Raw genomic sequence first — 27,802 nt, forward strand, 5'->3', positions numbered from 1 at the left:
ATGCATACTTGAAAATGCATTTATTCCATTCTCAGCTGTAATGAACTTGGAGAGGTTGTGATGTGCTTTTATTCAGTCTATTTTCATGTAAAATTGATTCTGGCTTTTTTTCACTAGCAAAGTATTGCTGCACCATTTCTATTCAATTTAAGAGTAATTATTATTTGTATTTCACTGAAACGCCATGTAACTCAGTGTTGGGATTTTATGCAAATACATTTCAACAATGCAAGCGACACAACAGATTTGCTATTGAGAACTGACTTAGGTCACTGAGATGGCATAAAGCACAATATGGACATTTAATGGCAAAATGTCTCTCTTTTTCAATGACGTCAAAAATTGTGGGGATTTCTGACCTGTACAACTGCCCAGTTTCCTTTCCAGAAGAATTTTGTTGACTTTCTTCATCATCAGATGTGCTATGAGATTTGGACCTTGATTTGACAGCTTTCTGTTGGGGAAATCAATGAATCCATCTGCCATGCAAATCCACAACACTTTACTGACATTAAATGGAGTTTAAGATGCCCCAAAGGTGCAGAAGGTGACCTGACTGGTATTTATATATCTCATTTCTATGATTAAAAAAATAACAGATCTGGTTTTGATTCAAAATAGGCAATGGCCATTGTCTTACTGTCTCGGTGTAATGTATTAGAGAACATGGGGCTACATTCTTGCTGGCAACTCTGCAAATACAGGATAAAAGATGGCCAAGATGGGATCTGTGGGGTCAGTTCTTGTGCCCTGATTTTTATGCTCACAAAATCCATGGTCTTAAGACCCCACAGGCGCTCTGTGGATTAAACAGCAGTGCAGCAATCTGGGACAGGGTTTATAGACATCATCCACGTGAATCCCACCTCACCCTTGGACCCTCTATCACGTTACACTCCTCCTTCACTTGCACTATACTTTTGGTACAAATAACCTGCATATATGCTTTTGCAAAGGCTAATGAGAGGATAGATTATAGGTGGGAGATAAAAATGAGAGCCAATATTTGGCCTGTAATAAAACCAAAATCATGACTGCTGTTTCCACTAAACTAGTATTGGTCATATTGGATTTCTCATGTACCATAGTATATTTAATAACAGCAAAAGATCTTTAATAGATAGTAACACAAATACAAAATGAATTGCTTCCAGCTATGACTTCTGTGCCATTTATAAGAGAAGATTAACAAATGCATTCCCAAAGAATTGAACAAACAGTCTCTAAGCAAAATTTCCAAACATCTTAAAGTTTGTTTCTGTTTTATGAGCCATACAGTATATGAAAGGATCAAAAGATTCTAATTCCATACAATACACAATAAAATTTCTACCTACAATAAAAAGGCTAACATTTCAAAAGAATTCTCTTTTCATAAGCATCTCTTTTAAATAGCAGTAATGATTGCCAACTATAGCTTTTGTGATACCAACAAGTAGCCAGTTTACTGAAAATATCTTTTCTATAGTGTACTCTCCAACCTTTGATTTCAACATTCTTACATATTCAGTGACATTATGACTGCAGTTCAAAGAGCTCTTTAATTTCCCCTCTCAGTATTAAGAGGTGGCTACTGTGTAAGTGAGAATTCCTTTTCCTTTCTCTCGCAGATTAATCCTACTACATTCCATCTGAACGTCACAGATTTTATTTCATTTAATATGGTATACTAATAAAGACCATAACTGAGTTGATCCCGCTGTCCTCAGTGCTAAAATAGAATAATCAACCCTTTTGGAGATTATGTATGCTCTTTAGTCTTAAATCTAGGGGGCTGGGAGTCTGGACTCCTGAATTCCACTTACAGCTCTGTCAATGACTCAGTGAGTGAACCTGATATAGTTACTTATGCGTCTGACGAAGTGGGTATTCACCCACGAAAGCTTATGCTCCAATACATCTGTTAGTCTTAAAGGTGCCATAGGATTCTGTTGCTTTTTACAGATCCAGACTAACACGGCTACCCCTCTGATACTTTACTTAACCACGATTTCCAAAGTTCCAAATTTTCAAAGCATTTACATTTAATACACTTGAATAAGTATCCTGAATTTCACAGTGGCTATGCACACACAGCTTCCAATTAGGCCATTTATTTAGGAGCCTAAATTTAGATTTAGGTGAGTAATTTTAGGTACTAATATTTAAAAATATTGGCCTCAACCCCCTTGTGCCTCGGTTTACCCTCTTTCACAGGGTATCCACTTAAAGTTACCCAGCATACTGTTCTGTTGTGAGAATTCATTAATGTCTGCTTAGAGTTTTGAGAGTCTCTGTACATGTGAAGATTACTACTACTACTATATATCATCCTAAGCATCCTTTTGGCTGCCAGCATGAAAAATGACAGTGTTCTAAGGGTTAAGTTATTCTAAGTCTGTCTTGGTCTGTCTGCAATAGTCATTAAAAATAATAATACTCTGCCTTACTTATTTCAGCAAAGAAAGATCTGAAGTAAATGGGGCATCCAACTGCCTATATCCTATTAGAATAATTAGTTGAAGTGATTAAATTATTAAAACGTTTTCCACTCCTCAGTGTAGCCAGTAATTTCAGTTTTTTTAGCAACGGACTTCTTTATCTGGGATCCCAGTATAGAGCATTTATTATCTCATCTGTGTACATGGGATTCCAATGTGTAACACGCATTAGCGTGTATGTTACTTGTAGAAATCACCTGTGTATTGAATGGATTTCTTATTACTCACCTTTTAGTTCCCTGAAAGACAAAGATTGTGAACATGTGCACTTAGCTAAAGCAACAACAACAACAAAAACCTACTAGTTTTAAACCAGTGCAATTTTATGATTTAATTACAAATAGGAGGCTTGATTCTCTTCTCCATTATACCACTTCCACACTAGTGTAACTTCACTGATTTCATTTGAATTAAACCAGCATGATTAAATGGAGTTATGCTGACATAAAACTGGTATAACAGATTAAAGAATCAGATCATGCAACGCCACAAAAATTCAGATATTATCTGAAATGCAATTAAAAGCCATGAAAAATTACACTTTTACAAAACGGAAGTATAGGGCCTGGTTCTGCCATGGGCATTGAGTAACCTCTATTTATTAACTCTTAGACAAACAACAGATATGAGTTCCACCTACCTTGTATTTCCCAAAATTGCCCATTAATGAGCGGCTACGGGATTTCTTCCCACTTTCTTTTGTGTCTCGGTTCTGTACAAAGAAAAGTACACAATGAACATATTTTTCAAGCCAGCTCAGGAAGGGTCTTTCTTTTGTTATTTTTTTAAGTTTGCTAAAATCTTTAAAAAGATGTATTTTTCACACTAATATGCATTCTTGTATGTGACACTGTGATTAAGATAATATAATAATTACACGGGGGGAATAAGAGTGAAAGTGAAGCTGTTGAAGTCTAAACCCAAAATACTTAGCTTTGGATGTAAATTTAAATCTGCATCTGTAATACAGGATTTTTCTTCTTCTTTATACTATTAATGACTGCAACCACTGATGGTAGGGAAAATATACAAGTAGTAACGCAACAGCATTTTAAACCTAACTGAAGACCAGAAAACAAGAACAGAGGGAGATATTCTTTCCCATAAGTGCATTTTGATGATGGGAAATCAGCAACATAATCTTTATTCAGGCTAGATGATGAAACCTCATTTTACAGACTGAATGTGATAGAGGCCATTTTAATGATTAAAATAGAAGAGATTCCAATTTTCTTTCTGCTGTTCTTTTAACAGACAAAAATATGCCTCTTTCCTCCACCTGATGCCATTTTCCTAACTATTGCTATCACTTCATCATCAATTGCTTGCTGTGAATAGATGAAGAATCACATAGAATTAGTGGATTCAGAACCATACAAATAGATGCTCCGAGTACAGAAGGCCACAGCATGATCTATAACAGTAGCAGGTCGTTAATGGAGAGAAAAGACAGTTACCTTTTCCGTAACTGGTGTTCTTCGAGATATGTTGCTCATGTCTATTTCACAACAGGTGTGTGTGTGCTCGCCACATGCACTGGTGCCACAAGTTTTTCCCCTAGCAGTACCCGTAGGGGAGAGCCCCTAGTGACCCCTGGAGTGGCGCCTCCATGTCGTGGTATAAGGGCGCTGCGCGCTCACCCCACCCTCAGTTCCTTCTTGCCAGACAACTCCGACTGAGGGGAAGGAGGGCGGAATGTGGAATAGACATGAGCAACACATCTCGAAGAACACCAGTTCTGGAACAGGTAACTGTCTTTTCTTCTTCGAGTGATTGCTCATGTGTATTCCACAATAGGTGATTCCAAGCTATATCTGTTGGAGGTGGGTAGGAGTTCACAAATTCTCGGGACAGAGCACAGCCCTGCCGAACCCGGCGTCCTCCCTGGCTTGGGAGATGATCGCATAATGCGAGATGAAAGTATGAATTGAAGACCATGTAGAAGCCCTACAAATGTCCTGGATGGGGACATGGGCCAAAAAGGCAGCCAACAAGGCCTGCGCCCTAGTCGAATGTGCCCTCACAATTGACGGCGGGGGGATTCCCGCAGGTCATAACAGGTACGGATATATGATGTGATCCAGTTGGAGAGTCGCTGAGTGGAGATCGGCCGACAATTATGCGTTCGGCCGAGGCGATGAACAGCTGCAAGGACTTTCTGAACGGTTTTGTCCGCTCCAGGTAGAAAGCCAGAGCCCGTTGCACATCCAGCGTGTGGAGGTGGCACTCCTCACTAGACGCATGGGGCTTGGGGCAGAGGACCGGCAGGAAAATGTCCTGACCCACGTGGTAGGCAGAGACCACCTTCGGGAGGAATGAAGGATGTGGGCGGAGCTGGACCGTATCCTTATGGAACACCGTGTACGGGGGCTTGGAGTTCAGGGCCCTGAGTTCCGAGACCCGCTTAGCCGACGTGATCGCCACCAGGAAGGCTACCTTCCACGAGAAGTGCGACTAGGAGCACGTAGCTAGCGGCTCAAACGGGGCCCGTGTGGCGGGCCAGCACCAGGTTCAGGTCCCACTGTGGGACTGGGGGCCTGACGTACGGGAAGAGATGATCTAATCCCTTAAGGAATTGGCCAGTCATAGCATGGGAGAATACTGTGTGGCCCTGCACCAGCGGGTGGAAGGCCGATATGGCTGCCAAGTCCACCTTGATGGACGAGAGCGCCAGGTCCTGGGCTCTAAGGTGAAGGAGGTAGTCCAAAATGAGCTGGATCAGGGCAACCACGGGGGAAACACCCCGCTCATCCGCCCATCAGGGGAACCGAGACCACTTTGCCAAGTAGGCTCGGTGCGTGGAGGGTCGCCTGCTTTCCAAGAGGACGCGCTGAACCCCTTCCGAGCATGTCCACTCCTCCCGGCTTAACCATTGAGCAGCCACGCTGTGAGGTGGAGTGCCGCGAGGTTGGGGTGGAGGAGACGGCCCTGGTCCTGGGAGAGCAGGTTTGGGCGGGACGGCAACGGCCATGACGGGGCGACCGCTAGGCCCATGAGGGTCCCGTACCAATGCTGCCTAGGCCATGTCGGGGCAATCAGTAGGACCCGGGCCCTGTCCGTCTTTATCTTTTCCAGGACCTTGCCTATCAGTGGGAATGAGGGGAAGGCATAGAGAAACTGGCCCGACCAGGACAGGAGTCAGGCATCGGAGATAGCACCCCATCCCAGCCCGGCAGATAGTAGGCCTGCAGGCAAATGACGTGGACTATACAGAAGTCCCACAGCCTGAGGGCTTCCTGGCAGAGGATCGGGTCCTGCCTTGCCTGTTGATGTAAAACATCGAGGCCGTGTTGTCCATGAGAACCCTGACGACACGGCCCTCCAGGTGCGAGCGGAAGGCCATGCACACCAGCCGCACCACCCTGAGCTCCTTGATGTTTATGTGGAGGGCCAGGTCCTGCGTAGACCACAGACCTTGGGTCTGAACGTCCCCCACATGGGCTCCCTACCCCAGGTCCGATGCATTGGACACCAATTCCATCGATGGAGGCCTGCCTCTGAACGGGACCCCGTGGAGCATGTTCCCTGGGGAGGACCACCATTGTAGGGAGGCAATCACCGGTTGGGGCACAGTGATGACTTTGTCCATCCTGTCTCTGGCCTGGGAGAATGCCAAGGCCAATCAGAGCTGGAGGGGCGTCATCCTGAGTCTGGCGTGGCAGACCACATATGTGCACGCTGACATGTGACCCAAGAGCTGGAGGCACGCTCTGGCTGTTGTCACTGGAAACCTTGTGACCGTGTCGATGAGCCCTTTCAGGGTCTCGAATCTGTCCCGAGGCTCTGGCCGACGTGGCGTCCAGGACCGCCCCGATAAACTCTATGCATTGTACCGGGACTAACGTGGACTTGGTGTTGTTTACCAACAGGCCCAAAGTGGCGCACGTGGACAGAAGGAGCTGCCCTGCGACCGGGAGCTGCCCTTGACCAGCCAGTCGTCCAGATAGGGGAAGATATTGACCCCATGGCGCCTGAGGTAGGCCGCCACCACCGACGTACACTTTGTAAATACCCTGGGGGCAGTGGACAGGCCAAATGGGAGCACCATAAATTGGTAATGCTCCTGCCCAACCGTGAAACGGAGGAAGCGTCTGTGCCCCTCAAATATATGGATGTGGAAGTATGCGTCCTGCAGATCGAGGGCAGCGTACCAGTCCCTGGGATCCATGGAGGAATGATAGAGGCCAGGGAGATCATGCGGAACTTGAGCTTCACCGTGTACTGGTTCAGGCCTCGCAGGTCCAGGATGGGCCTCAGCCCCCCTTTGGCCTTCGGGATAAGGAAATAGAGGGAGTAGTACCCCTTGTGTTTGAACTCCACTGGCACCACTTCCACCGTTCCTAGGCCAAGGAGCTGCCCCACCTCCTGCTCGAGCAGAGCCTCGTGAGAGGGGTCCCCCAGGAGGGACGGGGGCGGAGGGTGGTTGGGCAGGGTGGAGGTAAACTGGAGGGTGTAATCCCGGGAGGTGGTGTTGAGGATCCATCGGTCCGAGGGCAGCCGCGACCACTCCGGGAGGAAAGCACACAACCGGTTGGAGAAGGGAAGTTTTATTGTGGGTGGATCCCTGATGAGAACTGGCAGGCGCCCCTGGGCATCCTGTAAAAACTGCTGTTTCCCTGCCTGTTTGCCCTTGGAGGACCCAGGCTGGGGGGCAGGCCGAGACTGCCTCTGCGGGCATTTCTTATAGTCCCGTGACTTTTTATAGGCGGGCTCATATTTACAGTGGGCAGCCTGGGCAGGAGCCTGCTGCGGCTTAAACTTAGGTTTAGCCGGAGCCGGAACATAGAAGCCCAGAGTCTGAAGTGTCGTACGGGAGTCTTTCAGGCCATGCAGTTTTATATCCGTTTGTTCCGCAAACAGAGCTTTGCCGTCAAACGGGAGGTCCTGCAAGGAGGTCTGCGCCTCACTGGACAGCCCAGAGAGCAGGTGCCATGACGCCTTTCTCATGGACACCGCGGAGGCCATGGACCATGTGGCCGTGTCCACCACATCCAACACTGCCTGCAGGGTTGCCCTGGCAGCCTGTACCCTCCTCCACCAGCGCTTTGAATTCCTTACTGTTGCGCTCCTGGAGGGAGTCCTCGAACTTGGGCAAAGAGCCCCAGAGGTTGAATTTATACCAGCCCAGGAGAGCCTGATGGTTCGCCATGCATAACTGGAAGCTCGAGGATGAATAAATTTTCCTTCCAAATGAGTCCATCCTCCTTGAATCTTTATTTTTCGGAGTAGGGGTTCGTTGGCCCTGCTGCTCCCTGTGGTTGACCAACTCGACCACCAGGGAGTGAGGGGCAGAGTGGGTGTATAGGTATTCATGCCCCTTGGTGGGCACAAAATACTTGCGTTCTGCTCTCTTAGAGATGGGGGCCAATGAGGCCGGGGTTTGCCTCAGGGCATTAGAAATTTTCGCCACCCCTTCTTGGAGAGGCAAGGCCACCTGCTTGGTACCGAGACGGACAGTACGTTAAGCGGAGAGTCCAAGGGCTCCTCCACCTTCTCTGCCTGGAGGTTGAGGCTTGATGCCACCCTTTTTAATAGTTCTTGGTGGGACTTAGAGTCCTCCTGCGGATGGAGGGAGGAGGAGCCGTAATCGCCTCATCATGGGAGGGTGAGGAGGCTGGCGGTGCCCACTGGTACCATTGCGACGGTGCCCAGTGCCACTGCACCTGCTGTGGCACCGGGGGAGCAGGCTGTTTAGCCTGGCTGGCCTGACCCATCGATGGACGGCTACGAAGGGAGACTGGGCTGACATACGACCTGCCACTGTCCCTGGACTGGGAGAAGAGATGGTGCTGGGAGAGGTGCTGACCCCAAGACCGTGACCTCGACGTGGAGGACTGGTACCGTCAGTAACAGCTGCTCGGTGATCAGCTCCGACAGCGACTCGCTGGCAATCGACACCCGGGGTTGCGGGAGCGGTGCAGTGGCAGGGTCCTGGAGCGGGACGACGAATGGGAATAGCGTCAATGTTCGTGTCATGACCAACTACGATAGCCCCTCTGAGACAAGGATCTTCGGCATCATCTGCCTCGGTCCCATCGGTGTCCGCTCCTTGGGGCGGAGCGGTGCCTGGAGTCTCAGTCAGATGGAACCCAGCCAGACAATCTGGTGGGAGTCGATGCCGACCCACGTGGACCACGCATGGAATGGTTGCTGAGCGGCGAACAGCGTCGGGAATGTTCTCTTGACTGAGACCAGTACTGAGTTGGGGCGACTGCGGAGATCCCAGCGGCGGCTCGCCTCTGAAGCATGGGGCCAACATTGGTGGTGCTCCTGGTACCGGCATGGACATGACATCCCAGGCCGCCTGCAGCGCCTCCGGCGTAGAGGGCATCCGGACATCCAGGGAAGCCTGCTCCGAATGGGCCGGGCTACTCCGCTCGACTTGAGTCGGAGGCCTGGAGGCCGATAGGGATCGAGGAATACCCAACACGGGTCTAGTCTCTGCCCCAGATTTACTGCGGTGTCGCAGCGGAGAAGGCCTCTTCTTAGCCTTCTTGTCGTGCCCCGTGGACGGGGAGCGGCGCTGACTAGTAGATGGCACCAGGCGGTTGCTGCACACAGACATCGCAGTGCCCGGTGCCGACTCGGAGCGGCACACCGGAGTCAGGGTCAACGCCGACTCTATGAGGATAGCCCAGAGCCTAATGTCTGTCTCTCTCGGTTCGAGACTTAAACGACTTGCAAATCTTACAGCGATCACTGAGATGAGTTTCACCCAAACAGCGTAGACAGTCCGCATGCGGATCACTCACTGACATCGGGCGCCTACAAGTGTTGCATGACTTAAAACCCGGGGGGCGGGGCATGCCCTATCCCAGACACACTAGCTAAACTAAACTAAAACTAATTGAGTACTAACTACAGGTCACATACACTGAACTAACAAGAGTTCTGGGGACAAGCTACAGCAAAGCTGGAGCAGAGCAGTTCCGAAGCACCTTCACTGGCAGCAAGAAGGAACTGAGGGTGGGGGGTGCGCACAGCGCCCCTTATACCGCCATGGAGGTGCCACTCCAGGGGTCGCTAGGGCACTCCCCTACGGGTACCGCTAGAGGAAAAACTTCCGACACTGGTGCACGTGGCGAGCACGCACACCTATTGTGGAATACACATGAGCAATCACTCGAAGAAGAAAGCTTGGTTTTTCATTTTATACATTTCTAGATCAGTTGATCTGCCATGGACAGTACCGCACAGTACTGAACTACTCCTGTTCCCAGTTAAACCACGCAAGTCAAGAGTAATTCTGTTCTCAGATGTAAGTAAATCAGGAGTCACTAAACTAAATCAATGAATTACAAATATGCAGAAACAGGGCTTACTTTTTCTCTCTGTCTCAGCAACTTTTGTCACCATATACACTTCTGCAAAGTGAGTGAAGAGTGGGTGTAAAATCTTACCACCAGTGTAAGTGAGTGCATAATTCTGATAAGGTATAATTTTACAGCCACAGTGCATGTACTTTGCACCGGTGTACATGAAGACACAAGCTGCAAAGCACTGCAGAAATAGGTTCTCTAAATGAGATTAAAATCTGTCCTAACAGATTTTTAGATTTTTTGAGATTTCTTAAACCACAAAGAATGTTCTTGAATTAGCAACTCCATGGTTATCAGTACATTCTGAGGATTCTGAATGGTTAGGCAATTCATTACATAGTTAATTTTACTCAGGCTAAGCATGCTTGTGGACTATCTTGTTTCTCAAGCAGCCTCTGAAACAATTATTACCCAGGTGAGTAGGCAACACATATGTTACATTATCTAGAGGCTAATGCTTTTTGTAGATCCCAGTAATGGGGCCATTTGCAAGCAATAGGTACATATTTTAATGAGGTAACAGCAGGGTTGTGGGGTCCCTTTAGCAAAAGGAAGAGATGAATCAGCAAGATGACTCAGGAGTTGAATTGGAATCATAAGGAATGGAATCCAGATGGACCAAAAAAAAAAAATCCTGCAGCCTTTGAAAGTGTAGGTAAAGGATGCATTAAAAGCTGAAAAAAATGGACAGATGCGAGATTGTTAGGCCACCTGAGTTTCACTTGTATAGAAATATCCTCTGGAACATCAATTTGATGATCACTGGCAGTATTCAGTTTTGTGGTTGGAAAACACATCCCTTCATCTGTCTGAAGAGCTGAAGAGAAACCTAAAGATATTGAAAAATATTCCCCCAACATTTCACCATGTGAATCCAAATAGTTTCAGTTATTCAATGTGCAGCTATGGGTTGGGATGTATTTTTAATTACCAAAATGTTAGGGGCATTAGATATTTTTCTTGGCTCCAGGCAAGGTTGCTAATTGTATGCATCGTTTTCATACATTTATTTCTAGCGTAAGTTGCAAGGTGTAGGTAGAAGAAACTCTTAGCAGAGTTATTTAGATAATAGTATATCAGTTGGCAGTGTCAAATCTGCGAAGTCAAAACCAGTAGTAGACTTAGTGTCAAAAGTCTTAGAGCTTCTACTGATCTTCTCAATACTTTTTCTCATTGTTAGTTGTAGATTCCATTTCCTAGCAGAAGCACTTATTGCCAAGTAACTGAGATATCTGTGAAAATACACACATTATTTATGAGTTTTCTTTCCATTATTTTGTTTGAATTTGGCACTTTTAGAATTAAGGAACTAGTAGGACTGGCTAGAACCAGATAATAGTATGGGAGAGGGCTCTCAAGATAGCTTGGCCAATGCACTTCAGTCCTGGTGTGCGACACATAGGAATGTATGAAATGCCACAGTGGAACAGGTCTGTGGTCCATCTAGTCCAGTATATGGTTTCCAGCAATGGCCAGTACCAGATATTTCAGAGGAAGGTATAAAACTCCCGTGACAGAAAACTGTGCACATACTTTTCTAACCCCAGCAGTTAGTGGTTTCCATGATTGTTTACATATCTCTTGTTTTGCTACTATCCATGTCCTGAAGCATGATTGTTTATATATCCCTTATTTTCACACTATCCAATGTACTTGTGGATATTCTTGTTATTCATATAAAGACTCATTTCTAATCATTTTGTTTTGTTTTTTGACTCCTACTAGTAGCCTTGTTTTCCAGTCCAGGGCCTTTCCTGAACAAGGACAAGCAAATGTTAAGTGCTTCTCTAATGCAAACAAATGTCCATTTGGGATCCTGGTGATTGTTTTCATTTGTGGCCTGAACAGGATTTGAACTCGTATCTCCAAAAATAAAAGGATAGTGCACAAAGCCACAGAGGGAAAGCACAAGGAATCAGTGGTACTAGAAGGTAAGGACCACTTTCGTTGAAATCTTTCTACTTTTATAGTTATGTTGTGGTTCCTATGCCAAAAATACAAATTCTGGAGTTTGTACAGACCTGGTACAGCTAGTACTTTCCATTACAGTGGTTAGCCTTCACAAGTGACCAGCTGCCTCAGACTGCAATTAGACACACAATTCAGTATGTTCTTTCTTTCCGGTAAATTAATAGATTATGGTAACTCAAGGAAAAGTTTACAGAAAGTTGTGCCAGGCCAAAAAGAAAAGGTCAAAAGACATCACCTATTTTTCATGTTCTAGGACTATTTACACATAGTTTTTGAAGTAGATACAGATTCAACATGGGTTATTAATAACGACCCCTCATACTTCTGAAGCGAGTTGCAGCTAAGGATCTGCAAGAATTTTGGATTAAGTTCTCATAAATTAATGGATTAAGACTCATAAATCCTTTGTAAAATAGGAGGGTGTTATTAAACTCATTTTATAGACATGGCAATTGAACTTTAAAAAAATCACACTTGACACATTTAATCTCTGAAAGGACCTTTGACACAGCACAGGGAAGAGAAAAAAACAACAAAATGTAGGAAATTCTGGTTATAAAACCTCAAAAACTGAACTCAGAGGCAAATGTAATTTCTTGAACCGCTTTCAATTCATTTTTTAAAAAAGTGACTAGACTTCAGGTTGATGGTTTCTCTTTCAGTGATTTGACTAAGATTACACCATAAGGTCCTGTGTCTGATCTGCACCCCTTGAGAGGTGCAGCCTAGGAACGGCAGAGCAAAGGTGGTTGGCTGCCTGCCACCACTTTACCTCTGGGCTTCTGTGCTGAGCTGGAGCATGCCTGGACCTTGGCCTAAATTAGGAGCACCTCAGAGGCTGCTCTAATTTATGACGGCTTTGAACAGCTCCCTATGGGTCATCTACCATGCCAAAATTGTAGTGCATAAGTACAGTGGACTCCAGTCACACCCCCTCTCTTTCCTGCCCTGTCCCTTTCTGCCTCCTGCATGCCCCTACACTGTGTCCTGCAAGGTGGCAGGTGGTGCAGGGCCATCACACTGGCTCTATGCCTCCCAAGAAATGCCTCTTTCCCGCCCCACCACTGTATTATTCCCTAAGGATAGCTACACCAGTTTTGAGATCCATTTTTCATATCTGATCACAAAATCAGGGCCTATGTTTTGTGAACTATCTAGGAACAGAATGTAGATTTCCTGACTCCTAGTTCTGTAATCTAACCATTACACCATGCTCCTCTTCCATTATGTGATATTAACTCAAGGACAAGGCATAAACTTGCGATGTAACATGCTCTGTTTTTAAAAACATGGTAATGCTATGGGGAAATGAGTGACACTTGGATAGCTGCAATTAAGGGGAATGAGATTTGCGTAATAAAACAAAAGCAAATGGAAAAATCTTCTCAGTAGATACCTTGCAGGTACGACAATCAGATGAAAATGATTAGAAACTAGCTTTATAATGACAAACCCTTAAGTATAACAGAGCTAGCTAATGAGTTACTGAATTACCAAAACATAAAACTTTAATTCTTGTTTACAATTGTTTCTCTCCTATGTAGGTCAACATCTGATATCAATTAAACCACCAGATATTTTAGCTTGTTGTTGCATTGCTGAGCTCTGAGCTGACAAAAGGACCAAAAATCACTCCTCAAACCCATAGTCAAGCACCGCAAGGCTTCAGACAGGAATGGTAAGAGACACACGGGTATCATTAGTGGACACTTAAATTGTATCAGATTAATGAATCAGCAAAAGTCTAGTCTCAGGACTGGTTTACATTAAAGCTGTAAGTCGACCTAAGTTCGTAAGTTACATAACTGAAGTGAAGTCGACCTACCTTACGCTACTTCAGTAACGTAAGTTACATAACTGAAGTCGAGGTAACTTAGGTCAACTTTCAGTGGTGTCTACACCACGCTGTGTTGACGGAGATGTTCTCCCGCCAACTTACCTTACGCTTCTCGGGGACGTGGAGTACAGACATTGACGGGAAAGCACTCTGCCATTGACTTAGCTTGTCTTCACCAGACTCACTAAATTGACACCACTGCATTGATTGCAGCAATGCCGATATACCCGTAAGTATACACAAGCCCTCAAATTTGATACTGCTAGTTGACAGCATCATACCCAATGTCTGGACATGGCTACAGTCAGTGATATCTACAACACTCATCTTCACCAATTTTCTTGGCTCATATTCATTGTAACTGCTAAGCTCAGATGTCATTAATTTCTCCAAGGTGAAAGCCTCATGCCCAACATGACTCCCTCCTGGAGGAAATTACTATCATTTTTGTAAATAATCAAAGTGATGACCTTTTGGTGACTTATGTGTTTGACTTCCTAATTTCAGATATGGTTATTTTCCCTTGCAATCAGCAATTCGGTATGTACCAAAGAATGTACTAAATGACAGGATTCTAGCTCAAAAGGGAACGTGTGTGGTTGAAATCTGATCATAACTACTAATCCCATGAGAAAGACTGATGACTTTTGGTGACCGCTTGTGGGAAGATCAACGTTCAAATTTGTGAGAAGAGGGAGGGATCAGAGGAGAAGTCTTTAGCAGTCAAAGACATGACAAGGTGGGGCTTTGGTCTCACCGGTAAATTCACTTTCAACAAAAGAGACTATCAATCTGGAAATGGGCTCCTTCTCCTTGTGGCCTCAGTTCATGAGGCTCTGCCCCCTGGATTCTGCTACCCTCCCTCCTCCAATCAAAGCTTCCCTCCCTCTCAGAGAAGTAAGCAGGCTGGGCAGTATATACCTGCCAGAATGATGCTCAGCTTTAGGCAGGTGCTCCTTATCCAGCCTCCTGGTAGCGGAGGTCTGGGGAAAGACAGTGGGCTGCAGAGAGGGAGGGACTGTGCTAGGCTCAAATTACCTAGCAGAATCTAGGGGGCAATCAATGGGCTACTCACAGCAGTAAATGCTATGCCCATTAGTAAGTGTTTACAAGATCAGGCCCTAAGAAAGTACCACTGGTTACTAACCCACTGTAATATGCTGTGATGGGGCGTCTGCCCCTTAATAGAACCCTAGAGAAGCTGCGCAACAGGCAGCCAATTGGAGAGAACCCTAGGGATGCTGTGCAGGAGACAGACAATTGAAGAGGACTACAAGGAGCAGCCAATCAGGGTCCATATAAGAAGAGCCGCAGGACAGAGGTCAGTCATTCCCTAGAGCATGAGAAGGGTGGTAGACTGGCTGCCTTGCAGGCTGAGAGTGGCAAGCACCCTGGACATAGCAGTGCTGTAGGCTGGTGCTGCAGGCTGAGGCCCTGAAGTTAGGGCAAAGAGTGTGCTGGGGCTGCCGGGAAGTGGCCCAGGGAGATCCACAGAGGAGTTGGAGGGGATGCAGTAAGTGGCTGCTATCTATAGGGTCCCTGGGCCGGGACCCAGAGTAGTGGGCGGGCCCGGGTCCTTCCCCCTGCTCCTCACCACTGGGGAAGTAGCTAAACTGTAGACTGTGCTTGCCACTGAAGGAAGTGGCTGGACAGTGGACTGCAGTTCCCCTGGAAGGGGGGAACACGGAGTGTAGCACAGCCGGAGGGCAGTGTCATGAAGAGGATGCTGCGGTCCTGGGAGTGACGTGGGTCCAGGAACAGAGGTGACAGTGGGCGAGACACCACCAGCAGAGGGTGCAGCGCTAATTCCCCGCAGTGGTGAGTCGCCCCCCCATCATGTATGCTTGAATGCTCAGACAATGTTTAAAATTCAATGCAGAAATACATGGCTTAACATTTACACAATCAAGTTCTCTTGATTCTGCTCCCATTGAATTCAGTGATTCAGAATTAACCCCTTTGAAATGGTTTTTACAATCTGCCCTACAGTACTGGAGGGAACATGGCTAAATAGAAATGGAAGTAAGGACTCCAGGGATCTATTTCTCAGCTCCGCCACTGACTTTCTGTCACTTTTAGCAACTCACCTAACCTCTCTGTTTTTCAGTTTACCTATCTATAAAATGGTTAGCTGCTTACTTTACCTTGAGGTTTAATCAATTATTGTGGGTGAAGTACACTGAGATCTTCAGACTGAAGGAGCTATGGAAGTGGGAAGTGTTAGCATCATTTACAATAAGTTTCAAGCTACACTAAGCAAAAAGAGTAAAGACACAACCGTAAAACGACATTAATTTTGTAACTGTTTCTGTTTTATTTAATTTATGAGGTCACACTCTCTTATATTCCCAAAGTTTGGAAGAAAAAACTGATTAGACCAGTTATGCCTATGGTAATCCAGAATGATGCCACTCATTTAAACAGAGTTACTCCAGATTTATACCCATGTAATTGGGATGAGAATCTTCTCTCAGTGTGACACATACTAGTGAGAGCATATCTAAAGCTCCTGCTTTGCTCACATTCTGTCACCAGGCTTCACTTACCCTTATCTTTCCCCATTCAGGACACAATTTATGCCAAAGGCCCTGATGATGTGATGGGACCCATTAGCATGGACCTTTTGACCCATGTGCAGTCTCAGTGACTAATGAACTTTATCTAAGTATGAGTCCATGCTGGCAAATCCCTTCCAGTGCTATAGTTGCTGCAGTGTCTTTACTAATACAGATTAACATAGACCCTTCACATATGAGAGGTCCAGAATCCTCTCTTAACATTTTTAAAATAACTGTTCCAAGCTCTTATTTTAGATAAAATAACGTTTAAAGGGTTGTTTATAAAATATTACTATGAGCTTTCATTACATGCCAAATCTGCAATGAACATTGCACTAGCCTAATATTACTGCATTTGTCATAGCACGAGGAAGGAACAAGAATGATCATACCTGTTTCAGGTTTACATTTAAGCCCTCATGTGTCGCCTTTAACAGCGCTTTCACGGTGAAACTGTCAGGGTCTTCTTTGTCCCGGATTTGAGATTCTTTTATCAGTGATTCAAGTTTCTTTCTTATAAAAGATTCCATCTGGTGCTCAGTTGTACCATTACTCTGAAATGAATAAACAAATCCTGTTAAAATACATTCAGACATGCCAATCCTATTTGAGTAACCCAAATGGAACAGTATGGATGCTTCCATCCAAGCAAACTATTGATGTTCTCAACATTTCCTCCTACCCTTTCCAAGTACAAGTAGGATGATGAAAACCGCTTTAGTCTGCATCTTCCGATTGGCTGCTTTCCCTGCCATGGTTTTCCCTTTAGTCCTTTGATGTGTAAGTTACGTTGACTTAGGTCACCATTTAGATCACCTCAGAATTTTGCACCTCTGTGTCAGTTTCCCCATATGGGAACAATCGTATCACTTACCTACTCTCTCTGAGATGTAGTGAGGACTATACAGCTGATGTGTTGCCACAGCCCTTGGAAAATGTAAAACACTAAGTGCAATATTATAACTCTTGATGGAACACAGATACGGCGTTTTTATTATTAATAATAGTCATTTGTATTGTGATAGCACCTATGGGCTTGATTGTGGTAGATGCTGTACAAACACAGAACAAAAAATATTTAGCAGAACTTTTGATGTAAATAATAAAGGCCTCACATAGAGTGGAATTCACTCTTCGTTCCTCTGCTGAGGGGGAGAGAGATTTCACCCCTATGGAAGAAACTGAGGGCCTACTACTAAATCCTGCAGATGCTCCAGTTGTGTGGAAGACACAGGGCCACCTACAAGGAAGCCCTGTGCTTTCCTGTTGGATTTAAGGGCACCCCTTTAAGATAATTCTATATGATGGAGGGGGGTACCCAGGGAAAGCTAGGATAGCCTCTGCCAGTCACTGAGCATGTTTCTGTTAGATGGTGTGGGTGCATGAATGGGGAGTTAAAGCTGTGGTCACCATTGGTTATCTAACCTTACCTTGGGGTTATATTTATAGTTGTGTTCAATGGCATCTCTTTGCTTCAACCCCGATCCTGCAAATATTTAGACAGCTGCTTAAAATTAAGCACAGCCTAAAGGCTTTGAGGACTGGGGACCTAAATTGCATTTAGCAACCTTCACTGTAGCTTAGTTTTTTGTTACTAAATATGAAAAAGTTCCAAGCTGCAAGGAATACGGAGAGAATATAACTTCTTGGGTCACTGAACGAGCGGTCTTTGCCTCTTGCTTCATGGATCCAAATCAAAATTGTATTTCTACATGAGATTGTCTTGTAGACCATATGGCTCAAATAGCATCACACTACACTCTGACCACAAAGTAATCGGAAAGCCTAAGGCTTTGTAAAAATGAAATGAATCACATCTTCTCTCTCAATGTTAAGTATCACTGCATTTATCTGTCTTAAGAGAGAGAGAAAAATCCAGTCCCTTTATGCAATGTACATGAATCCTAGAGAAGACTTTGCTGATTACTTGACATGTAGGTGGTGCCTGTGCATAGAATTAAAGAAAAGAAATGGCGTGAACATCTGCTTTCTCTAAGATAGTTCAGAAGGGAATCTATAGTACCTAAATCTCCAAAGTGATTCCCAAGTCAGCCTGCGAAATGTTTAACTCCCAACAGCAGATGTAAATGATAAAGAAAAACAAAACAAAATCTGTTTAAAAAGCTATTGCAAAATATTTAATATAACTGAGAACTACATGGGGATGTGTGTCTATAATGAAAACTGTGTGTGTGTGTGTAATTAAAACAGTCGGTATAAATTAAAACGATATGGGAGTGAGTGGGGGTGTAATAAAAAAGCAAGCTCACTGGGCCAAATTCAAACCTGAGATCAATGGAGTTACATCTGCTGATGCCAAATCTAAATTTGTCCCCTTCTATTTGTACCATACTGTATAATATCTTCTTTCTTGTTCAAAATTTTAAATTAGTGAAGTGTGGCTGCTGCTGGGCTGGACACCTGTTGCCAGGGCCGGCTCTAGGATTTTTGCCGCCCAAAGCAAAAACAATTTTGGCCGCCCCCCTCTCCCCCCCTCCCATTTTTTAATTACCTCACCCCCGGCCCCGCCTCAACTCCGCCCCTTCCCCAAATCCCCAGCCCTGCCTCCTCCCCCCAGGCTCTCAAGCCTAGGAGGAAGGGAGGGAGGGAGGGGGAGAAGCGGCGCCCGCGCCACGGCCACTCGGAGTCTCCCCCTCCCTCCCAGGCTCTCAAGCCTGGGAGGGAGGGGGAGTAGCGGCGCGCGAATCAGCTGTTTCCCGTGCCGTGGCTTGCGAGCGGCAGCAGCAGCGGAGGTGAGCTAGGGCGGCCGGGGCACATTTTTAGGGGCGGGCATTCTGGCGCCGGCCATGCCGCCCCTAAAAATGTGCCGCCTCAAGCACCAGCTTGTTTTGTTGGTGCCAAGAGCCGGCCCTGCCTGTTGCATAGCGTGCATCAGCACTGCACAACGGTTTATGTTAGTTAGCAACAAATATGGAAATGGCTAAAAATAAAATTAAAGCATAAAAGAAAATAGACCAGGGTAAGATCTTTAAAAAGAGAGCAAGTAAAGGGGTTAAAGGCAACAAAAAAAGAAGAGAAAACAGACAAAGGGCTAAGAAATAATAAAAGAACGGTTTAGAGCTGTGAAATTCAGACCACTTTGGTGCTTACATATGGATTCAGGTGCGTGACTTTAGGCATCCAAATTCAAAAATTTTAATCTATAGGTAACAATATTAAGTGGGAGTTTGGGGTGTGTAAGGAACACAGGATTGGGAAAGCAAATTGTGCCATATAATTGTTATACACTTACATAACAGAGCTTTAACTTGCAGTCATCTTCAATTTCATCAGCACTGTCTTCATCAGAAACCTCCCCTTCTTCAGCATCAGCTCCAAGGTTATATGGTAGTTTCTTTCCCTAAAAATTAGCACAAAAATATGTATAATATATGTAGAAGTTGCTAGTGTAAGTTAATGGGGAGAAGGCAGGCTAAAATTCTTGTTCATGTTCCTAGTTCCAAATAAGGTCTGATGGGAGAATACATTATTTCAAGTTGTGATCATGAACATGTGGTTTCAGGATTTTTCATTTAGGCTTTGACAGATACCTCCCAGGGAACCAGTTTATCCTAAAGAAAATGACTGCTGGTTAATGGGACATTATAAGCAAAGTATCTGCTTAATGGGATACAGGCAGCCAGTGCCAAGAGCATTTGCTCAGAGCAGGTCTACACAGCATGGTACTTAAGATACTGGCAGCTTCCAGCACCATGTCTACACCAGAGCTGTCACTACTGATATCACAGGCGGAGGTGAAGTGAGAGGAAATTTTAGAGAAATAACCCTAGTGTGACAAGGCCTCAGAACCTTGCTAATAATAATAAACACAACGTTCAAACACAATTGTAGGCAGTGTGGTTCTGATCTCAGTTTGGACAGGTTCTTCATAATCATCGCCCTTCACAAGGGCCAGATCCTAAGCCCACTGAACATAATGGGAGTCTTGCTATGGACATCAATGGATTTAGACTATGCCATGAGTCTGGACCAGTCTCTCTGTGCAATGGTAACAGGTACTAATTATATTGGGTGGGATTTTCAAAGCACCTAATGGAACTAGGTGCCAACTCCCCTGGAATTTTGAAAATCCTACCTATTTAATGTTTTGATGGTTCCTATTACCTTTCATTACACCATGCAGCTGCCAACTCTGATGCTATCATTGGAGTGATGTAAAACAAATCTTTTAAAGTTAAGTCCCCCAGTACTGAATTGCTTAGCTGTAGGTTGTCTGTGATCTCTGGAGTCTTGGTAACATCACATCTCTGTTCTTAAAGAAGTTTGAAACGCTAAAAAAATAAAAAGAATCCTTCCTAGCAGTAAGTTGCCTCTTTTTTAAAAAAAAGTTCAACTGAAAAAAGTGCTGCCATTTGTAATATGTAAAATGTAAGAATTCCTCTCCAAGTAAGTTGAGCAGCTTTACAGGCAAATCTGCCTCTTGCCTCCTTTTGACCAACGTGCAATGAATATTGCTGCAACCCTTTTAAATGAATACCTTAAATCATTTAGACACTGAAGCATCATTATACTGCCAGTGAGCATAAATGCTGTGCAATGTGCTGGTCCAAACTCTAGCAGTAAAATGACTTTATGTAAGACAGTACGTGTCCCACAAGTACTTTTAGATTCAGTTTATTGTTCAGTTATCATGTATTAAAAATAGTAGAGCCCAAACGTGTATTGTGCATTACTCAATTTTCTATTCTCCACTGATCAAGAGTAGTAATACTTGGCTCCATAGTTTACATGCTTAACTCTTAGAATGCAATATTTTCCAGCCATCAGAATACTTAGGATGAAATGAGCATATAGACAGATAGATATATGAGGCATCCAAAGGGCACAATTATAAAGATGCTGTGTTCTTAACCTCTAAGGCCCGCAGCTTTCTTAAGTTCAGTATGTCATGGTCAATTACTGCAACAAGAGGTAACTGCCTCAAAGGTAGGGTTAACAAAACCCTCTGGGAAGTCTAATTTTTGACTGGCAGAATTCACTGTCAGCTGCAGGATTCAAAGAACTTTCTATACTGAAGTTTTCAAAAAAATATTGGACATTTTCCCATCTCTAGAGCAGCCTTTTTGTCAGAATGTCTTTGTATAACTAGACTCAGCTGTTTCATGCTCACCTCCAGCAGGCTGTTCTGTTATAAAATCAGACACTAAGGCTGACACTCTGCATCAGAAGCAGGGGAAGTGCAGACACAAGGGAACTTGATTGCATTTGGCAGTTAGCGTGAGGGAAGCAGGAAAGCCTATAGAAATATTGCATGTACAGTTCGGAGTGTAGTCAGCAGGCTGAAATTAGTGGCTAATCCATTGCTCTAAGGCAAATATGTCTTACTTGGGTCAGGAAGGAATTTCTCCCAAGCTCATGTCTAGCTTTGAACAGCTGGATAGTGTGGTGGAATATGGATGCAGCATTTGTTGGCTACTTCTGGTGACAGGATACAAGGCTTGAAGGATCAATAGTAAACAGAACAATAAATCTTCTGGAATTTTCCTATATGATCACTCACATTGCAAGTGCAGGTCTGTAGATACCTAGTAGTGTATTAATAGAGGGTCTGATGAGGAATAAAAATCAAGATGCCAGTTAATATCTAGGAAATTAAACTTGTATGCTGTGATGTGTGCTTATCTTCACCACTGATTAGGCTCTCTACAGTTGTCAATGCCAATACCACCATAAACTAGATTGTTCTCCATGAGATTTATACCGCGAGATAAACAATGCAGGACATGGACACTGCATTTTTTGGAATGGATAGTACTATTCTGCCAGCCAGGGGGTCCAATTCACCTCTGACTTACACCTTTATAACTCCACTGAAAGTGGAGCCACTCCTGATTTATACTGACCTAAGGGCTTGTCTACTTGGACTCCGTTTCAAAATGGGGTAGATCAAAGTGCACTTCAGAACTGTTAGTTCACAACAGCAGGGTACATTGGACACTTAGCATGCGGCAGGCCAAAGTGGGGTAATTTTACATCCCAGCCTGCCACAAACTAGGTGTTTGTGTGGATAAGCCCTAAGTGAAGGGAGAATCAGGCTCAGTGTCTGGACAATCCAGTAACACTACATGTTGTTCAGGGAGGAAGGATGAACTAATGCATAAATGGAGTACAAATAATGGCAGGGAGGTGTGGAACTGGCTTGTTACTTCCCCCAAAATCTACTGATTCATAAATAACAAAGTTTGTGTTTTCTCAAGTGGCTGGCTGACATGAGTGATAGATGGGATAGCAGATACAGTATTTTGTGAAATCAGACAACAGTCTACAATGATGGTGAAAACAGCCTTTGTCACTTTGAAATGCTGGCCGCTTCACCTCCATGCCTAGACAGCTAATTCTGTGCTTACAGAAAATGAAGTGTCCTCACCATGCTAAATTAAATTAAAAAGAGGCAATCTGATACGGTAAATACATATTAATCATCCTCTCAAAGTATTATCTAGCTTTTTCATCTTTATTTCATTATTTTCATCTCGTTCTCTGAAATTCCTTCCAGAAAGGATCTGTTTACACTGAAAAGTTCAAATTATTCATCTCAGACACGACGTTGGCACTTTTCCCCTGTTGTTCTTTAGCTCTTCTCTGAAGCATTCTTCTCACTTACATAGCCACAACTGATGAACCATGAAAAAATGCTTTTATCTGATGAACCGTTGCTCTTAGCAGCAGGAAGGTGAGAAGAGAAGGGAAAGAATGCTTTTCTTCTCATAAATTTGAAATGATTTCTCACTCTTTTCTATATTGTACTTAAAGAATACACTGTAAGGAGAGAATGTGGACTGGTGCTTAGCACCAATGTGAAGACACCTTAGAAAAACCACAGATCAAATAAATTAGATAGAGGTTAGATCGGGGGAATGGGAATCAGGGTCCTTGGATTCTATTCTTGACTTTGCCATTGATTCCTTGTTTGATCCTGGGTGCCTCATATTCCCCAGCTATAAATATGAGTATAATAATATTGCTCCTACCTCATAGGGCTACTGTAAGTGTAATTAACAGATGTAAAATGCTTTGAGATCTTCAGATGAGATAATGCATAAGTACAAATTATTTATGTATTTAGTATTATTATTATTTTATTGAATATAGCCTGGTAATATCACTTTACAAAAAGTATCTCAGGATACTTGCTAAGTCTGAAATAAAACCTGTTTTAATGTCTGTGTGAAAAGAAACACAAGATCAAAACCCAGCTAATTACATCTGTTCTGATTCTTGTGTCATTGGTAATTGGGTTCTTAGGGCCTGAGGGGACAAGAGCTAAGATGATAAGTATAATATACTGACTGTTATTACATTTTGTACATAATACTGGTAGCAAATTACCTTCACTAGGATTTTGCCTTTCAAACTTTGAGGGCTAGGAAGCTGCTTGGAATCTCCAGCGATTATAGATGACAAGTCCAGTTTGTCACTGAATATTTCCATGAGGTACTGAGCAATCTTCTTTTGCTGCTGGATACTACAGTGATTCTCAATAGACAATACCACCGGAAACCTAAAACAAAAGCAAAACCCCCAGATAATATCATAACAGCTTTTCAAGATATATGACCAGGCAGTCATAATGCAACTTAGAAAGTAGGTTGTTTTACATTCATCTTGCTCTTGCAGTCTCTGTAGCAGCAATTTTGTTTTTAAAATGGTGTTTTTCATCATATTATTACAATCATATCTCCTTGAAGAAAGCATGAAAACTGACTAATTGTGATGAGGTGTACAAACCCCACACTGGGCCCAATGTAAGGGGGTTGAAAGGCAATACTGGGCCCAGGTAACTCTACCCCTTTGGGACTGCAGGAGCAAGTTAAAAGGAGCTCAGAAGGCCAGGCAAATGGGGTGGATAGGCTGCAGGAGAGAGTTCTTCTCCAATAAGCCAGATGGAGGGTTGAGTCTGAGATGGGATTACAGAGCGGGTAAGGCCCTCAGGCAGAGCGTTTTCTACCCACCACATCCTGCAAGTCTCTGCTCCTTTGGACTCTTCTGTTAAAAGAGTGACTGTTTGGACTATAGGGGCCATACCTCAAACTGAAGGGACACATAGATAAGAAGTAGCCCAGAGCACTGGACTTGGACTTGCTGCAGGGAGGATCCTGCCAGTGTTGCTTCCCACAGTGCCCTGTGCTGAGACCCCCTATTTCACCCTCCCCACTTCAGGGCCAAGCCCCAGGTGTGGGTAGAAAGCAGAAAATTCCCAGCTTGGGATCAGGAGCAGGCACCTCTATTGCTTTGACAAAGAGACAAGGGGCTGGAAGTTGGGTATGCTAACCACTCAGCTGCCCAGCTCTCTGAGCACCCTATCACACTAATGCAGTAGTTTTCAGCCTGTGATCCGCAGACCCCTGGGGGTCCACAGACTATGTCTAAGATTTCCAAAAGGGTCTGCACCTCCATTCAAACATTTTTAGGGGTCTGCAAATGAAAAAAGGTTGAAAACTAATGACTAAACTCAGAGGGACACATAGTTTGGTTGAGCCCTACACCACCTGGACCAAATTCTGCATCTTGTTACAGTGATGCAAATCCAAAGTCATTCCACTGACGTTAACAATCACTCTGGATTTACATTGGTGTAATTGCAGGTAGAATTTTGCCCTATATTTTTATCTCATTAATAAAGACAAAAAGAGCCAAATTCTGCCCTGACATACACCCTTTGCACCATGATTGAAGTCAATTGGGGTCTCAAGAGCTATAAGGCAGGTCCTAATTTCTAAAAACAGCTCAGTGTAGATCCATGTTGTTTGTTTGTGGGTGAAGGTCCTCTAAAGAGTAAGGACCCCATGACACTCTTTGTAAGACCATGAGTGGGTGAAAATATCCCCTCTCCCATTGTTTTTCAATGTGCATCAGTTGTTTGATTGGCTTTAGCCTTTTGCCCTACAGACAGATGCACACAGGTAGTTCTCTGTGTGTATAGATAGTTACCTTCCCTTCCTGAGTAAAACAGGTATGAAAGGAAAACCCATGTGGAAAATGCCACCAGCTTTCTAGCTCCATTTGGTGTGAGGGTAAAGATCAATATGATGGCAGAATAGACATGGGAAGGTCTATAAAGCCAAGATCCACAGGAATACAGGCACAGATCTCAGACCCAATAGTCTGCCATCTCCTCTTTGAGGCCATTACACAGGCTCCCTGTTGTGTGGAGGAGGAGTTAGGAGATCAAGTGATCTACAGACCACGTTCCCCTCTTAGGGCTCTGAAACTTAGCATGCAAAGCAATACTGTTGCCCTGAACAGGCTAACTCCCCCTCTGCAGCTTTCAGAACCCTCACAAGGGGAATAAGAGTCTATGGTGGAGCAGGGATATGAACCTGGATCTTCCAAGTTCTCAGCTAGTGCCCTAATCACTGGACCGGCCTTCTCTAATGGTCCTTCTCTAGTGCCCTAATCACTGGGCCGGCCACTCTACATCCTCTCACCAAACCTATCTCACTAGAGGGAAGTATTTAAAAGCTCTATAGGTTCATCCCATGGAGTTCTCAATCTTCTCGGCCCCAAAGTTTTTATCTTGGTGGAAGGAATGATCTAGCCTTCATTCTCAATGTATCATGTTGTGTTTACAGTAGGTGTGATAGTATCATGGTTGATTTTAATAATATGGTATATTCTATAATCCTGAGGCACAATGGGATAAATAATGGGCAGAATGTTACCATCTTTACCCTTGAACTTCCTGGATTTTTTTACTACGAAGATTTTAGAAAACTTTGTCCTTTTTCAGGCAAATCTGTCACTGAAATTGAGGACACTTGTCCCCGAAAGCAACATTATGCCACTAATTTTTAAGCAGAATTCCCCAATGGAAATCAGTGAAAAATTCTTCTTAAAAGTGGGCCAAAACAACTCTGAAATTCTATAGTTATGACTATCTCCATATATTAAACAAAAAAACTATTGAGCTGGCGATTTATAAAAGATCCTCTGTAGCCTGGGTATTGATTAATGGGAAGATAAAATGTTCACATTGTTAAAAGATAAATCAAAGTTAACAATAGGGAAAATAATCAGATTCGCTGTGTGTTTGAAGGAAGAAATTTACATTGGGATACAATATTTTCATATAAGATTTACTACACAAGAGAAGTATACTGCTCTACGCTCAGAACCTGCATTGCACTTACTCATTTTTGACAAAGGCATTTTTATTGATAGCTTCTACCACATCTCTGAAGAGTATTTTGGAAGTAAAGGTATAACCATGGTGCACTACTGGCTCTCCATCTGGACCATCCCAGCAGTCAACTGTCAAGACAAGAAAACTATACATGAAAAAATATCCAGTGTCTTATACATTTTTAAAAATTTTCTTCTGAAGGGGAGAGGAAATGTTTTATGTTTTATATGCTCATGTAAATCAGACATGAATCCTGAGTAATAAACTGATACTTTCATATTGTATTTTGTACAAACTATACAAAACATAATGGCAAACAACCGAAGACCGATCTCTATTATACAAACCCTGTGATAAATTAATATTCTCTTCAAGTATAATTACAAGGATCTGCTGCCATCAGAACCAGAATAAAGCCTGCGTAAGAACATTCAGCCTTAAGGGCCTGACCCTGCAAAAGCTAACTCACATCAGTAGTCCTTACTTGTGTGAGAAGTCCAGTGTACTCCTGCCAGTAAATTCCACTCAGCTCAATAGGACTACTGATGTGAATTAAGGCTGGGGGGAAAGCCTTTCTATATGCTATCAAAGATGGTTATTTTCTCAATTATCTGCTCTCAGAATATGATTATTTTATTTGTGGGGAAATATAAATCAATTTTCACTCTGTTACTCCAGTTTATATATCATATCATCTCCATACTGTATATGAATATGTGAAACATTTCTGAGTACCAAAACATTCTGATTACCAAAGTGATGCTCAATCTACTATCACTTGTGAATCACATTTCATTCATGAAAAAGTATTTTGGATTATTTTATTTCAGAAATGAGACTAGAAAATGTAATAGCAAATCATAAGCAAATTAGAAATAAGAAAATCATAAGAAATTACTTAACTTAAATTGCAAACAGTTAATAGAGTTATCATATACACTACATGAGTGGGCAGGAAAACCAGTTTCATCATAAATGTATTTATAAATTGGTTTACCTATCCAGTCATGTTTGTAGAACAGCTCTATTAGGTCTTTGCAAATGTAAGTTACAGTTTTGAAACTGTAACTTACCAGATCTGTTCATGGGTCTCAATTATAATATACATTTTACAGGGCAGGGAGGTTATTTTTTTTTATTCTGAGTATTAGCCTCATTATAATGCAGAAAGATAAGCTTATTGCCAAAAAGTTTGCCCACCCCTGCATTAAAGGCTACTAAAGCTCTTAAGGGCAGTACTTCTTTATCTTAAAATATAGGGTGAGAATTGCTTGCTGGACAAATGGTCTAATCAACTATTGCAGAGCCTACGATCTCCCAGTGTTTGTTCTTAACACGTTCTAGTCTATCTGAGAATGCTGTTACTAACTGTAAATCTGAACACCGAGTTTCTAGAATGACTGAGATTCTTATAATTAAACTCAGATGGCCAAATTTATCCCTGGTGTAACTCCAGTGATTTTGATGTTATTAACTTTGAGTTTGACTTCAAA

General features: G+C 43.6%; 1 protein-coding gene across 3 annotated transcripts in view; it reads right to left on the minus strand.

Annotated features, from left to right (window-relative positions):
• Positions 1-27,802, minus strand: part of PLCH1 (phospholipase C eta 1) — a 147,217-nt gene that overhangs the window by 21,788 nt on the left and 97,627 nt on the right. For all 3 annotated transcript variants that reach the window (XM_026649951.1, XM_026649950.1, XM_026649949.1), the window contains exons 8-13: positions 26,317-26,437; positions 23,516-23,687; positions 19,419-19,526; positions 16,558-16,719; positions 3,121-3,192; positions 360-454 (exon numbers count right to left, since the gene is read on the minus strand). In XM_026649951.1, the coding sequence (XP_026505736.1) occupies positions 360-454; positions 3,121-3,192; positions 16,558-16,719; positions 19,419-19,526; positions 23,516-23,687; positions 26,317-26,437 (730 nt within the window). The remainder of the gene's footprint in view (positions 1-359; positions 455-3,120; positions 3,193-16,557; positions 16,720-19,418; positions 19,527-23,515; positions 23,688-26,316; positions 26,438-27,802) is intronic.

The sequence above is a fragment of the Terrapene carolina genome, unplaced genomic scaffold (assembly GCF_002925995.2).
Source record: "Terrapene carolina triunguis isolate 2854851 unplaced genomic scaffold, T_m_triunguis-2.0 Scaffold88, whole genome shotgun sequence".
NCBI lineage: Eukaryota > Metazoa > Chordata > Testudines > Emydidae > Terrapene > Terrapene triunguis.